At 38.6% G+C, this 16,672-nt stretch overlaps 1 protein-coding gene and 1 long non-coding RNA gene across 3 annotated transcripts in view; one reads left to right on the forward strand and one right to left on the reverse strand.

Annotated features, from left to right (window-relative positions):
- Window positions 1–6,642, forward strand: part of LOC116846304 — a 101,151-nt gene extending 94,509 nt beyond the window's left edge. Inside the window, exon 3 of the mRNA XM_032819967.1 lies at window positions 6,266–6,642. Coding sequence (XP_032675858.1) covers window positions 6,266–6,603 — 338 coding nt within the window. The 3' untranslated portion in view covers window positions 6,604–6,642. The remainder of the gene's footprint in view (window positions 1–6,265) is intronic.
- Window positions 1–16,672, reverse strand: part of LOC116846307 — a 160,222-nt gene that overhangs the window by 117,400 nt on the left and 26,150 nt on the right. The window contains exon 4 of one of the 2 annotated variants that reach the window (XR_004378448.1): window positions 5,974–6,660. The exons of the other annotated variant lie outside the window; for it this stretch is intronic. This is a non-coding gene — a long non-coding RNA (uncharacterized LOC116846307). Of the gene's footprint in view, window positions 1–5,973; window positions 6,661–16,672 lie in introns of those variants that run through there. 2 annotated transcript variants of the gene reach the window in all.

A 16,672-nucleotide genomic window follows, 5' to 3' on the forward strand; every position in this document is an offset into this window, starting at 1 on the left:
AGGGGGAGGGAGGACGCGCCCGCCGGCGCGGAAAATAATTTTTCAAAAGTCTCACGGCCGTCTGCTCTTTTTAATTTCTTTTCGGCCGACTCCTCGAGTCTCCTCTATCCGTCCCTCCCTTCGTCTTACTCGGCAGTCCCTCCGTTCCGTTCTACGCGGCTTGTCCTCGCTATTCTTCGCCGCCAGCCAACGGCAAACTCGGAATCCGTACAAGGGCGCGAGTGGACGAAGACGTAATACGGACCGAGGCTTCCGAGAAGTTCGCTTCAGTCCGTCCACCGGAGTGCATTAATCCGAAAACCAAAAAGCAAGAACCGAAAACGTCTTGGGCTTCCGTAATAATATTCCCTGGCGTTGCGACTCCGTGGCGGAAGTATTGCACCGATGGAAATTATATTCGCTCGTGCTGCACGAAGCTATAAATGCTTTGGCAATTTGTTAGATCGCGAGACACGATTTTCCATTTTTTGCTTATATTGAAAAAAAGACCGGCAATTATTACTAAATGTATTTAGTTGCAGAGTTAAAGTAAAAATTCGGTTAAACTAATATCAAATATGATAACAATAACCAAATACATAGTAGATTTGATATATGACTTTTAGTCACATTTAGGACTTTTAATCACAGTCAAATAAATTAAAGATTTTAATAACAGCTACTAAATATGTTTAACATCTGTCTCCAAGTAGTTTTGAAATAGTTTAAAGTGCGATGAGATTTTTCGAATAAAATAAAAAAAATGCATAAACAGTTTTCATCTCGGGCATAAATAAGTAACTTAAATGAGTAAATAAAATGAGCTTTAGTAAGTTAATAAATATCTCATCTTCTGCCAAGACTTGGTATTAAACTTCTAGAATCTAGTTTGATCAGCTGAAATGTTATAGCTGAAGTAACTACATCTTAATTTTGAGAACTGTACATTTGCTTTACATAACTAAATTATTTCTTAATTATTACTTTATGTTTGGCCCGCATTATTTGACTGAATAATTGAACAAGAACTACTAAATTTTGGTACTTGTTACGAAATCCTTCTTTCATCGGAATCCTTCTTTTCCTTCAGTGAAGAAATGTCTCCGTAATAAATCGCTCTGCAATCGACTGTACGTGCAACTGTATGTGCGAAATAACGTAAGCGCGACAAACGCTCGCTTCTTCATCGGCACGACGTAAGCGACTTTATTACGGAAAGTTAAATCAATTTCGTAGATTAGCCGCTCCGCGAATCGGAAGCGCTAGGACTCCCGTGACTCGCCACGAAAATGTTTTTGCCGTTTTATAGACGGCGGAATGGAAACTTTCCCCGACATCTTCCTCTCACCAAATTTAACTTCCCCTGACTTCGGCCGGGGAATCTCATCAGGGTGCAGCTGCCGTACTTTGGACACTAAAAAGGAAGATCCGCCGGCAGTTTTTCGCGATGGAATTCGTAATCTTCACGCAACGTAATTTGCGGCTGTCGAGACGATACTCAATCCGACGTCTCTCCCACACACACACATATGTCGGGAGATTTCCCGGGTCTACGATGATTCTTTCTTCGCGTGCTTCTGCGAGGTAAAAACCCTCGTCGAGTAGCGATCTTCCGATGTCCGAAAGTTGCCGAGAACTCGCGCCACGCAACGCGATCGGTCGTGGAAATGGAGCGCTCCCGTGTCGATTTGAAAATGCGGCCGCTTCTAAACGTTAAAAGGTATTAAAGTGCTATTCCCGTTGAAATATCTCCGGCATCCGACGGCGATGGTACCGTGAATACGGAAGGCATACGCGTCGCTCGCGATCGCTACACATATAGATCGTACATGTGCTCTTCGTGCTGTCTCGTCTCCGTATATTTCCCTTCATAACGTTAAGTGCTTTCTCAACTACGTAATGAGACGTGATATTACATATTTCCACGGTATGCTCGCGCCGGCACACTCGCGCCTTTCCACGGGCGATCGTCGAATCGTCGCGAATTGCGCCAACGAGCAAAATAGTCGTCGAATCGCCGCGATCCCAATTATTTTCAATTAAATTGAGTTAGTCTCTCTCGTGAGGAAGGACATCCCGCATAGAAATTTCTCAAGATTTTCGCGGCGCAACTCTTAGTCAGCTTATCAAAATCTATCTTAAAGTAGATGATCTAATTGAGAATCTCTCACACTTTTCAAATATTTCTGATTATGAAGTGCAAATACTTAGTGTTTTTTAATGTTTTGTTTAATTCTGATGTAAAATTGAAAAGTTAAAAAGTATCTTAGGAAAAACATTTAGCAAATCAAATATCTGTCTTTTTTTTTACTTAGGTTCATATGTTTGAAATAGTTCAACTTGATTTTCCATAATATTTTCAAGTGGAGTCTATAACTTTTTTTTAGAAAAACGAACGAGATCCCGATTAGATACCACGAAGTTTTATGTAGGATTCCATCCGTCCGATGGAATGGAGGAGGAGGTTTTAACATTACGAAAAACGAGCTCCCAAGTTCGTGCGATCGACTATCCCGGTCAGAAGCCATTAGTTATTTTGCGTAGATTAAACACACGTTTCCTCGCACGGCTTGAGCTTTGTACCCCACTGTGGGTGGAAGGTCCGGCGAAGTGGTTGAAACTTACATTTGTCAAAGCCGCGACTTAGTCCATTAAATGCGTTCGGATAAAAGTGCCAGGCCCGTGATAAATGATACTACAAATACAATGGTATATCGCGCGCTATTTGTTACTCACCGCGAGAATTTCTAGAGGAAACGCTTGACTTTCTTTTTAATTTCGTGCCACTCACATCAGCTTTTATCGTTACACTCGTACTCGCCGGGACTATTTGATCGTTTTACAAATACCGTAAGAAGATTAACTCGACTCAGAGGAGTCCATCGTACAATGTACCACTCCTTTCCCTCCTCCCCGCCCCCTCCCCCTCTTTAAATGTAAAAGTGCAAACGAACAAAACAACACATCGAGCCCACATTAACCAAAACGAATAATGATTTAAAAACATACAAATAAAAAATGACATAAATTAAAAAAACTATTTACTAGCCTATATTTCTTACTGGTTGTTTACATTCAAAGTCTTTTCAACATCTTTCTTTGTTTACAACATACTACCTGAAGAGAGAATAGCGTTGTTAGATTCTGTCACTTATGCGGAGTTCCTGACGATAGATGGGAAAACACTCGTACACATGTTGTTTAAGTCAAACTAAACAAAAAAGTACTCTACCATTCTGCAAAGAATCACATATATTTTTAAGTTATTAATTAAGAAATATTGGCAAAACAATCACGCGTGATTATTTCCTAATCTTCTTCTACTAAGAACTTAAAAATTTACGTAATTATTTACAAGAACTTCAGAAATTCCTAAAAAGTATGAGATAATTTTGAATTAAAATTCTTATATATACCTATACAATCCTATTCTAATATTCTAACTAAAGATATTAGAAGTTAGCGCGAAAATTTGACTCATTGAATCAATAATTATACCATCTTTTATTATTTATTTCCTTATAGTTATATGTAGTTAGTTACTCACTTAGTTATTTATTTAGTTTGTCTTTTTTTGCATCAACTTCTAATTTCGTTAAAATATTAGGATAGGATTATATAGACACATAAGGATATTGGTACAACATTATTTTATACTTCTGACGCCTTTTGACATTTTTGTAGGTAGTTTATTTTTTCCAAGTTTTTATTTCGTATTTTTCAATTATTTACTAAAAAATATGTTTTAGAGTCATTTTTCAAAAGTTTTCTCTTTTTTGGGCTTGGTTAAAATTAAAAATTTCGTCTTATATCTCTAGATATTTTCGGATTTTCAAAAAAGTAATGGAATTACCTAGTTACTACAGATTATCTGAAAAAACACGAGGAAAATGATATTAATTTTAATTTAAAAACCACGTAGACAACATATTGAACAAGTTCCATCTGAATATTTTTAACGGTTCTAGAGAGTTATGAGGAAATATACAAACAAACCTACATACAGAATAAACTGAGAATTTCCTTTTTTGAAATCGGTTAAAAATGATACAGCATTTTTTTTCATCAATTTGACCTAACCTACATGTGCAACAATATTTCCTTACATATCGTCGAACACTGTACAATAGTGTTACGTGGAACATTGTTAAAGCCTCGGTAGCTGCACTGGTACGGTGCGTAGTAAAGTCAAATGAAATTTTATGTTTCAAAATAGGCTACAGCTTCGAAATATGAACCAATTTCAAAACTTTTTTTTTAATAAAAGCTAATGAAATTCTGGATAACTTTGTTGAGCTAGATTTTTGTCTTGCGTTTCTCTTCTTCCAAGTCAGACATAAAGAAGATGAAAATTATTTTTAAATCAATTATTAAATAACTCATTTCATATCTTATTTCATATTTACTAAAATTAGGTATTATTTCAATTAATTTCGTTTGTTAAGTTAAAGTAAGATTTAGTGAGACTATGTCTGTATGATATTTTACAAGCTTATAATCAAGATTTGAACAAGGTATGCAAGATATGCGATATCTTGTTAATATTTAATATCGAATAATATTTTAATGGTCATTAATAATTAATATCGAAATATTTCGATATTATCAAATTATCGTTGTATTCCTATTCACATCTCACCTAATTTAACATCAGGCACATACAGATATTGATATTGAAATTATATGTTTAAACCTTGATTGTAAGCTTGTAAAATGTCATATAGACTGACATAGTCTCACTAAATCTTACTTTAACTTAACAAACGAATGTAATTGAAATAATACCTAATTTTAGTAAATAAAAACAATTAAATTAAGTAAAAATCCAACTTCCTCTTCTTTATGTCTTATTTAGAAGAAGGAAAGCAGAAGACAAAAATCTGACTCTATAAAGTTGTTCTAAGTTTCATTAGTTTTTATTTGAAAAAAAAAGCATCGAAATCGGCATTCAAATTTCGAGATTATTTTAAGACATGAAATTTTATTTGACCCCACTGTGCGGGATTGTGCCCGACACAGCAGCTAAAGAGAAATCTAAGTTTGAATTCTGGCTAATGCAGCATCTTTTGCTTAAAGTTTTTTATAAGGTCCAGAGAATTTAACACACGTTTACTGCTATGCTGATTTCCACTGATTACTTCAATGTTCAATTCAAGTTTGATGCACTAAATATGCGGTAAATAAATTCAATTTGCGATGTGTGTATTTGTTAGCTCTTTTCATTGGTTCTCTATAGATATAGATTTAATTTCTTATACGCAGTTTACGTTTAACTACGTTTTTATATGTAAATTAACGAGAAGCGGCGATATTATTACGCCGATCATTGGTAAAGGGAAATAATTAATATTAAGAATGTTGTTCGCGAGATAAAGAATCGTTTCGACATAGCGAGTGATTGAACAGTTGGAAGTCTGACAACTGTTTATCATAAACATTACGCCGTCGAACAATTTCATCTTCCTTCTTGAAAATAATCTTTTGCAAGTGATATTTGCACGCTAATTTTTTTCATCTTTTGGGATCTGATTCAGGAATCTGAAAGATGATAATTTATGTTAAATAAATAGCTCAATATTCAAATAATTTCAAGCGACCTTATCGTGACTTTAGGGAAGACTCTCAAGGTTAATTAAAGATCATCATCTTTCATTATATCCCTTAAAATCAAACAACTTTTGTTTGAAAATTTTTTTCAAAAATGCGTTGTGTTTGCAAGATATTGTACAATACTTTCTTATATCGTTTAAAGTATAACATCTTATACAAGTGATCTAAACAATATTAAATTATTTTTCTTAGCATAAATTATCATCTTTTGTTCCTGAATCGGGCCTGAATCTAAGTGCAAAAGATGAAGATAAAAATTGACGTGTATTACTTGGAAAAGGTTAAATTCAAATCATCGCGTCCAATATCTTGCGCGACAGGACATTGACAGGACCAACTTATATTTTTTATTGGAAATATCGATGTTAAATAAAATGCAGACATTCATTTCGAGAATTTCCGTCTATTTCTCGCGCATATATGAGAATATTCGTGTATTTCATAAAAAAAAAAAAAAATACAGAAAAGAGAGAAAACACAAAGAGCACCGGGCCAAAATGAAGATAAACGCGCCGTCGACATCGATGACACGTTCATTTCTCCTTTCTTGTACGAGCTTCCATTCGCGCGAGAGATTCTGCTCGATGGATTCGAAAAGCGGAAATTTGTTAGCAGGCTCTGCACAAGCTGTGACGTGGCGGCGCGCTTTTTAACCAGCTGCTGATTTAATTGGCAGGTACCCTGGCGGAGAAGAACTACAACCAGTTCGTGGGAACCGTGCACGTAATGAAGGCTGTGGCCTCGGACATGGTGTTGACTTTCTGTTCCCGGAATCCCGGGAACATTCAGCTCTACTCGCTCCTACTGTCGCGGGAGCATACTCTGCAGAAGAGCGACAAACGAGGCGTTCACAATCTGCTGGGCCGCCGTAGCCTGAAGATCGTCAGCATTCGGGAAACTTGCATGAACGGCGGCGCGACCGGAACCAGAAGGGGCGCACTCGATCTCCTCGTCGGATGGGCGACTCTCGTCGGCCTCCTCTCGTCGAGCTTCCTCTTCAAGTCCTGGCAGTAGTGAATTAGGTGGACGATCGATCTTGAGACGCGATCGCTAACTGCTCGAGCGGCTCATCTGTCTCGACAAATTAACGTGATTTAACACTTTGGATGCCGCGCGAATAATCCCGTCGTTCGTACGCGAGAAGACCCGCTGTTTGCGCGCGTTATGCACGCTGTTGTCTACGATTGCGTTGCTCGCCTTGGGTTAATGAACGTAGGGGGACCCGGGCCATAACGCTCTAAGATTTAAACAAGTTTCGATTTAAACATATCGAAAATAAAGAAATCTCAACTTGGTTTTGCACCAAAATATTCTTCGGCCTATCCGCTATAAGAGGAACACAAAGTTTTATTGTGAAAGACTAGTTTGAAAGGACAAAATTATCGTTTTGAAAGCGTGAATTAACTTCATTATCATTATATTTATTATATTTCATGCCACGCGGGGCAAAATGGAATACGCAAAATTTGTTTATTTCCCAATCATTGATTTTAAAAAGTTTTTAAAAATGACTCATTAAATTATCATGTAATATATATAAAAATGTATTATTGCACGTTTAGTTACTTATAATTACTTATTAATAACATTTTTCTTATAAGACGATAAAACTAGACTCTTTTCTTGTTAAAATATTAATAATAATTATTGTTTAGTCTTAATCTTTAGTCTTAATTTTTGGTATCAGTTTTTCGGAATACATGATAAGCAACTTAACATTGCATTATTTATCTTAAGAGTAAAATGGCATAATCTTGTTATATCCCGAAATATATAAGTTTGTATTATGTAGTACAAAATATCATAGGTAGTTGATATTTGCACAGATATTTAATTAAAATGTCGAGAAAAGATCGTCTAATAATCGTTATACATACGGTAACAAAAAGAAGAATCTTATCACTGTTTATTTTGTGCAAATGTACCAAACAAATTGCAACGCAGTTGCGGAAAGCGCAGCAAATGCATTAAACAATTTGTGGCACCTTTCAGCTAGAAGTAACATACAACTGATAACAATACGCGACAAGAGACATCTAACAGTAATAATTGCAAAACATTTCATTACACGGCAGCATCTTTGTAAAAAGTTATCGACCATATCTCATTATGCCCCGTGGTCCCGTTATGCCCCAGGTTCCCCTATATATGTGTATACAGAGTGCGTCTAAATTCCTTTGATAAACTTCTAGAACGAATTCTTCACGTCAGAATAAAGAGAGATTTCATAGAGATGACTTGTGTCGGAGAATGCGTGACATGAGAGATATCACACACTGAAAGATCAGATTTAACGACAAAAATTGAAATTGACAAAATCTGACCAATATCAAGTTATAGTTTGCAAGAAATGCTCAAAGCATCGTCCACCGTCTGATTGAATGCAGGCAATGCCACGTCGGATCATGGACAGCGACATCCTATTTTTGTATTCTTGAAGCTTGTGAAACCACTCGTAACTCTCCTAGGATCTTTTACTTGTGATTTGATATTGGTCAGATCCTTCTTAGCAATTTCTCAAAATTTTCTTCCCAGATTTTCAGCACAGATTCCGATTACAATCTCCAAATTTGTTCCAAAATTAATTATTCTATTTTACGATACAAATTGGAAATCCTCTTCTTGTCCCCCAAACATAAGTTCTCTGTCTAGAATCGAAACAGAAAATCTATGGGACTCACGCTTTTTTCAGTCGGTAATGCTCGTGTGTATGGAAGTTTCCTAAACATTCCCAAATAAACTTTACATTTATAATCCAAATTTTCGTAGATTTTCTAATTTGAACCCATTATATTTTTGAGAGATCGCAGTGAAGATTCCAATTACATTCCAGAAAACAGAACTTTTAATTATTTCAAGAATTGGATATCAATTGGATCCAAAGAAAATTTCTATGGGAGATTCAGTTAACTCAAAATATTGTTGAATCTAATCTTTTTCAGTGACAACTTTCATCCCATGCATTTCCGGACATAGGTTCGTATGAACTTTTTTGATTATTGCGATACGAAGAACTCACTCCAGAAGTTTTTCTGAGAAGTCCAGAAACGCCCTGCATATGTGTATATATATGTGATCGACGTTCTCGCCGAAAAATTTCCGATGTCCGATCATTTCGCAAGTACGGGACCAATTGCTTTTCTCTTACGGTCATGAGGCAGAAGAGCGTGCGTTAAAACTCGTTAATGTTAATGAAGCTCGTTAAGCGCGTTATTAAGACGTTAATATTAAGCCGCGGTGATTCTTTCGACATTCGAGACAAAGATTCAAGTGAAAACCGTACAACGTAATCAATTTTCATTGCATCATTCTCTTCGAATGCATTCTTTTCCAAGCACTTCGCATTATACGCGCGTAATTCACTCGACGTACGTTTAAAAAATGACATAGAGAATTAATGCTGAATAGTCATAAGTGTTGGGCATCAGTCGATTAAAATTACCTTCGATCAAAGTAATCGACAAGTCAATAATGAAAAAGAATCAACCGTCATACGCATTGAGAGAAATTGTTCGATAAGAAATTAACAAACGGATATTTTCGATAAAAATATCGATGAATTTTTATATCCGATCAGAACACCCGATTAAATTTAATCGAATACTTCCGATCATAATGACATTTCATCAAATAAACCGGTCAAAAAATTATAAATCGATATTTCTCATTGGATATTTCCTGATCGGATACTTTTATCGGATAATTTATCGAATAATTTTAATAAGTGTGTAAAGTGAAATAATTTCATTGACTAGCCAAATTAATTATTAATCGAGCTTGATTATGCACTGATTATAATAATACTGACCAACAATTTTTAACTGTCTGCTCACGACGAGCACTTTTAGTGCACTTTTCGCACAATTCGAACTTTTTTAACGAGAAAATAACAATAAAAACATTCAATTTGTAATAGTTTTTGAGAAAAAAACAGTTTTGAATTATATATAATTAAGGTGACCAGACGTTTCGATTTTTCACTCTTTGTCCCGAATTTCTTCGAGTGCTATTCGGGACACCGATTTGTCATCATTTTCAATGATTATAGTTTTCGGATCTTTTTATCCCTCTCCCCTGCTTCACATATTTATGAAGTGTCCCAAATTCAGGGCTGGGAAATCTGGTCACCTTACATATACCGCAAGGAGAAACGAAAAGATTACTTACAAATGATGTCTTCACGATACGCCCCGGCAATCACACATCGCTATTCTCGACACTCCCGATACTTATTTCTGCGTGAGACTTACTTTCAACGAGTTAAAGACGGGTAAAATGCGAAGCGATGTCGATCGATGTGTCCACAGCGACTGCTCGATGCAGAAAGATCGAGAATCAAGATGATCGCGCGATTGTTGAATCGCGCTGAAAACATACGCCAATAGCTGCGTTCGGCATTGTAAATCAAAGACGTCGGATTGCTCTTTTACCTCGAAAATGTACAGAAGTGAGAGAGATACGAGATCTCGTATCTTTTTCATTTCTATGCATCTTCGAGGTGAAAGAGCAATCCGATGTCTTCGATTTACAATACCGAACGCAGCTAATATGTGAACGGCGCCGCGGCCGAAAAGAACACGTTCTATGAGATACTTCTCTTTCCGTATCTCTTTTTCCAACAAGCGACGCAATCGCCCGAATATTCCGCATCTCTCTCTTTCTCTCTGATTGTCATCGCATTTCTAATTCTCGTTCAATAAATCCGACAATCGCCCGATTCTATTGCTACTTGAGCGAGTCGATGTTTTTAGCAAATGTAAAGCCTGATCTACAATATGCTCTTTGCGTTCTGTTTCTTGTCTTCTATCTTTTTCTGGCTTAAAGCTTAAGGTTTGAGTCAAAAAGAGATAAAGAGAAAGAAGCAGGAAGCAAAGAACATATTGTAGATCAGGCTTCAGGAACATCGGCGCGACACATCGCGACAAGCCGGCCGCATATACAGCGAGGAGAAACGAGAAGATTACTTACAAATGACGTCTTCACGATACGCCCCGACGATCGCACATCGCTATTCTCGACATTCCCGAGACTTATTAACGCGAGAGACGCACTTTCAACGGATAAAAGACGCGAGAAACGCGGAGCGATATGGATCGATGTGTGCCCATGGCTGCTGCTTGGCGCGAAAAGATCGAGCATTTCGCGCGATTCATTACCAACGCCTAGATTGAATAAGCACGATGACAACCTCGTAGTGCGAAACGAACGCGATTGGTCTAGAAAGATTAGTAACTCGAGCAACTAGTTAGAGCGTCCGCCGTAGAGATAGCGTCGTTATAGACGCGCGACCTCGTTCGCATCACTGGCGCGTTCACATTCATGCACCTTTGGCACTTTCGGCGCGCTAATGAACTTTTGGTGTAAGTGATTGATAGCGCGCGTGTCTGCGATCTTTTCATACCGAGCAACTGCCATGGACACAACGCTTTGTATTCCATACGTCTTTCGCTTGTATCCTGTGAGTCTCATGCGGAGATAAATATTAGAGTGCCGAAAACAACGACGTGCGGTCGTCAGGACATATTTACGATATGTATCTATCCCATACAGCACAAATCTTCAAAGGACGTTCTAAAGACTTTCTAATGATATTCATACATCTTAAGAACGTTCTAGAACATTCTCTGAAGATTTTGTGCTATCTGGGATGGTACATTATTACAGAGTAATCTCCTCCCTGCTCGACACGTACAGCTAAGGTGACCAGACTGATCCCGATTTTTCACCCTTTGTTTCGAATTTTTTCGAGTGCTATTCGGGACACCGATTTGCCACCATTTTCAATGATTGTCAAATAATTTTCGGATCTTTTTATCACCCTCCCCCTGCTTCATACATTTATGAAGTGTCCGAATTCAGGGCTGGGAAATTTGATCACCTTAATATAATATAACAATGAAACATTTATCATATTTGAATCAGGGTCAAAATTAGTAGAAATCGGTGATTTTGATCTCTGGCGCAAAATGGTAGTTGACCCCTGCAATCAATTTCATGAATTTCACCAATGAAATTATGTGATTTTACATGCGACGCGATTAACTTCCATCATTAATTTACCGACTATTTCCAATCAAGGACAATTGCAATCGACTAATGCCCAATACTCCGATAATCATCTCGCGAGTGAGAAGATCGCATCCAAGGGGTTAAAGCGTGACATCGCGACGCCGATGACAGACGCTCGATCATCGACATCGAACATTTCTTCTTACGATTAACCCAACGTCGCGTTCATCGCGGACACTCGATCAACATCGCGACAGCGGAGAGTTACGACTCGGAGGAACCGCGGCGCGCACCGGTCTAAAGTAATCACGTAGAAAGAACGAATCTCGTCGCCGGGATTTGTGATTCGACTCCGACGACCCCAAGAGGATCGGATCGCGAGGAGCAGAGCGGGATCGAGCGGGACTTCTCTCTCTTTCTCTCCCCTTCCCCCTCCCACTTTTTCTCTTTCTCACACGCACACAGGCCAAGCGTTTTCCCCGTAGATCCCTGGGATCGTTGGCCGCTCGAATATTTTTCCGCGACTTTCGTCGTTTGTTCCTCCCCCGAGAATGAATTACCCATTAGGCGATTTCTCTTCTACCACCCTCCCATCCTTCCTCCCTCTCTGCTTGCTTGCCGACGCGTTACCCCGCTTTTTCGTTGTTCGTTCCGTCGGATTTTTAATCAAAAGTGCTTTCTCGCGGAGCGCGGGAAGCAACGTGAGCGAAAGGAAAGAAGGACTCGCCGCGTGTAAATACACGCACTGCCGCAGGCTGAGCTTCCTTCCTTCCTTCCTTCCTTCCTTCCTTCCTTCCTTCCTTCCTTCCTTCCTGCACGATGCCATGCGTTCTCCTCGGCGTTTTCTCCCGCCCTCGCCTTGGCCCCGCGACTTTTCGGGGACGTGCGTCGTCGCTTCGACGACCCTTCGCGACGACCGTAGCGTATCCGAGAACGAGCTCGTGGGGGATCTCTCTTTGCTGTACTTAGCCTCTATAAGAACGCGCGTTCCCGCGCAGCACTTTTGACAGCGCGAATCCCGGCGATATTCGCGGGCGGAGGAGGCAGGATTAAGAATGACGGAATACCCGTCGCGCGGGCGAATCGCGCGGAGAGGATTTCAGACGGCATAGCGCCGCAAATACTTTTCCGATATCCGAGATAGACGCGTGCACCCCCGGCATCCCTTTGACCAGGCACCCCGAGAGAGAGAAATATATATATATATATATATATATATATATATATTTGAATGATGCTAACGCTCTCACGTCCGCTTTCGTCCGTTCGTCCCCTTCCTCTCCCTTGCACGTTCTCGATACTTGTTCGTCGGAAAAGTTTTCTCGAATTGCGTTATCGTGGAGAGGGAATACTTCGACGCTCGGCTCGTGCCTCGTCGATAAGAGCGCGGATCATGGCAAGAGAAACGACGGCTGCGAACACATACGGACGACGGGGGTCTTGTCGGAGTCCCTTTGTGTGTCCGCGTCAAACGACCGCGTGGAGTAAGTAACGTATGCGGCACGGTTGTGCAACTCTCGCTGAAGCTGCGGCAACCTCGTGCAAATCATGTCGCGCGAGTACCGCGAGAAGTTTCCTCGAGATTCGCCCTCACCTCTTTTTTTCGAGAATACTCTCTCCCTCTCTTTCTCTGTTTTTCTTACACACACACACATATATATGGGGTGTTTTGAGGAAAAGGACCAATCAGAGCGAAACCAACAAAAATGTTGCCAGAAATAACAACGAAAGGGAACCGCAATTCTAAAAGTTTCCGTATAGAAGTTTTCCCAAAATTTCCCCAAAAGCAGCATAGATTCCGTCAGAATGCCAAAATTTATTCATAAAAGAAACTTTGTTTTAAATTTAAGCGTTAATATTGCCAGAGATAACAACGAGATAATGGCGAAATTTATTAAAATTTCTCGTATAAAAATTTTTCAAAATTTTCCCAATTTTTTGATACCAGTTGGAAATTGCATTCCCATTCCACAAAGATAGGTTTTCTGTCTACAAATGCAACAGAAATATTATGGAAATTCGTAGAATTTTTCCGTCTCTGACCTTTAATCTTTTCAAATTTCTTTAGGATCGGTATACATTTATGAAATTATATAGGAAATCTCTTTTTATACCAATTATTGAATTCAACAGTGTAAAAAATGTAATATACTTTGACTATATCTATATATTTAAAAAAATTTATAATTAGAAGATATAAATGCTTAAAATGTTTCACACATGTTTTGTTCAATTTTAATAGAAAATTGAAAACACAGAGTATATTTTAGAGAAAATATGCGACACAGCAAATGTTGTCTCTATTTGAGTTTCCGACTTAGAATCGCATGTTCGAAATAACATACTCCTAATTCGATATTGCATAGATTGCGTGAAAACTATCTCGGCAAACTGAATATCAATCAAATTTCGCGAAAATTTCTGTGTAGATAGATTGCTGTATGCACGAATACGCGACCTTAAATTTCCGCGTGGATAGGTTGCTGTATGCACGAACACGATCCTAAAGCTCCGAGATCGAAGTTGACGATTACACCCCCGCGGCTCGATGAATTGACCACAAACAAATCCGGTCCAGCGTCTGGAGGACGAAGATCCCTCCAAGATTACTTGCTGAAATTGCTTGCACTGTTTGAACGTCACCCGCTACAAATAACGGAATACGGAATATGTCCTGCCTCTCGAGACACCCTATATCACCGAGATTCGGTCGCAGTTCGAGTCACGTAGACCTCGCGATCGTCGCGTCGACGTCGGAGTCGTCGGAGTCCCCCTCGGTCGCGTTGTATAACGAAATCGCCGAAATCTTCGTGTTCGCGACCGGAATCTTCAAGCGGCCGCGCGAACAAGCGACTCCGTGTTTCCTCTCGGGAGATTTGCCAACGATTATTCGCCGCGTCTCGACGTAGAGCTCTCCGTCGGCGAGCCGAAAGGAGGATAGGAACGATATCTAAGTGTTCAATCTAAATAATTAATTAATCACGCGCGCGCGCGCGCGCTACGCGTGGAACACTACTCGTGTCTCTAGGGGGAGCGAATCGGCAGTTATTCTTCCGTATGAAACCCCCGTGGATGGCTAGGGGGCGGGAGGGAGGGGGAGGGGCACGTTTAGATAGTGAGATGCATGTCGTACGTGTTTCCGTTAGCGAATATAATATGACAATAGGAAGTGCGCGTAAGGGTGGCAGCGTTCGAGAGGGCCGATTTCGCTGCAGGAGATACGAATAAATTTAGGTAGGTAGCGAATTTTGTCTCTGAGATCCGCGCCGATCCGCAATTAGACGGCGGCGCGGCCACTTCGCGCTCGTTCCCTGCGGGTAAATCGAGCGTTTTCTCTACAGTTGTTTAGAACTTAAGAACGCCAATTATCCGATAAGCCGTCACACGTAATCAAACAAACATTCCCCGTTTTAGCGTAACCGAGATTCATTCAGGCTGGCCATTACTTTCGTGTGACTACCGTCTCTCATTCTGCGCCTTCATTTCGGCAGAGATTCATATATTACGCAATTATATAGACTCTACATATAAGGAGAACGATACACGGAGAGAGTATTGTGCTGAAGATTAAAATTCTTAAACTGAAAAACATATCGACACTCTCTGTCTCAATTCATTATAATGTTGTATACGCATTTATTAATAGCATAAATATAATTTTAACTTCTTCAGAATGGTGACTTAAAATGACTGCGCGGCTCCGCCCAGAGCGGGATTCTTTTTTATTAAATAAATGTATTCAGATTTTCTCACTTTTATTGGTTTTCCTTAAAGAAAATTTTGAAAAATAAATAAAAATGCAAGTTGTATCTAATTTGTATTTGCTATGAGTTAAAGAAATACATTACTTTAAGTAAATAAAAAAATATAATATTTCACTATCAAATTTTGCCGGACATGCCACTTAAGAAGTTAATAAATAATGTATAATTTATAATTACATATTATTAATTTATTATATTATGTGTTAATTTTAAGAGTTATATAATTGGTCAATAATATATAATATAAATTATATTATATAATATAGTAATATATAATATAATATAAATTAATAATATGTACTTACAAATTATATAATTATATAATTAATATATAATATAATATATATTATATGATATAATTATATAATTTATAATTATATATTATTAATTAATTATAATTATTATATAATTGATCACTAGTATATAATATAGTTATTATATATTAATTTATATATTATATATATATATATTTATTATGATATTATACTTCCATTTTATATATGCTATTTTTATATTCAAGAAAATGAAATCTATTGTTAAAAGATTTATTACAGACAACTTAGTAAAATTTATTATATGTTCCCCAGCAAAATAAACTCTATTGATTTATTTTAGCATTGCTGTGAAACATATATGAAAAAAACAAATTGGATTAAATTAAGCAGTCAATGGACGAACGCGTTTTGAACGCGAAGAGAACTAAATTTCCGGTTCTTACGCAAAAACCGAATTATTATTATTATTAAAAACTTTTCGAACTTAGTTCAGAAAAGAATCGGAAATTCTGTTACCTTCAACCGAAACTTCAGCTTCAAGAATGACCCGTTCATTGTCAGGTTAATTCGACCAAACTTTTTTCTTCCGTTGTCAGTGAAGTTGAAAAGAAATTGATAGAAACTGATAAGAGAAAAAAAGAAAAGCTCCAGCATTCTCTCCGTGCAGCGTTCGATTCGGGGCGATTGGATCGATCGTGAGGATGTTACTTCAGAAACCACGTGGACGTAATAATGTTCATTTGAGGGGACACAAAGCGCGACGCCCCGGCCAGACATGGCGATTACACTCGTGACTTCGTTCATTGTCCCGCATGAGGTAACCCCGTAAAACTAACGATTTCCCGCCGATTGTCGGAATGTGTCGTCATTATTAGAAGAATCTTGCTAGTCGAATCTAGGAGGATCGCGCAAACGAGGAATTGTGAATAATGAAACCAATATCAGCGCCGTGCCGGAGGCGTGCAGCGACATTTCAGTCGGAGGCGAGTAAACAATTACAGCTTACGGCGCGGCGGGAGCAGACAGGGAGGGGGG

This window comes from Odontomachus brunneus, unplaced genomic scaffold, assembly GCF_010583005.1.
Source record: "Odontomachus brunneus isolate Ranch 3 - 2012 unplaced genomic scaffold, Obru_v1 Obru_scaffold_063, whole genome shotgun sequence".
Taxonomy (NCBI): domain Eukaryota; kingdom Metazoa; phylum Arthropoda; class Insecta; order Hymenoptera; family Formicidae; genus Odontomachus; species Odontomachus brunneus.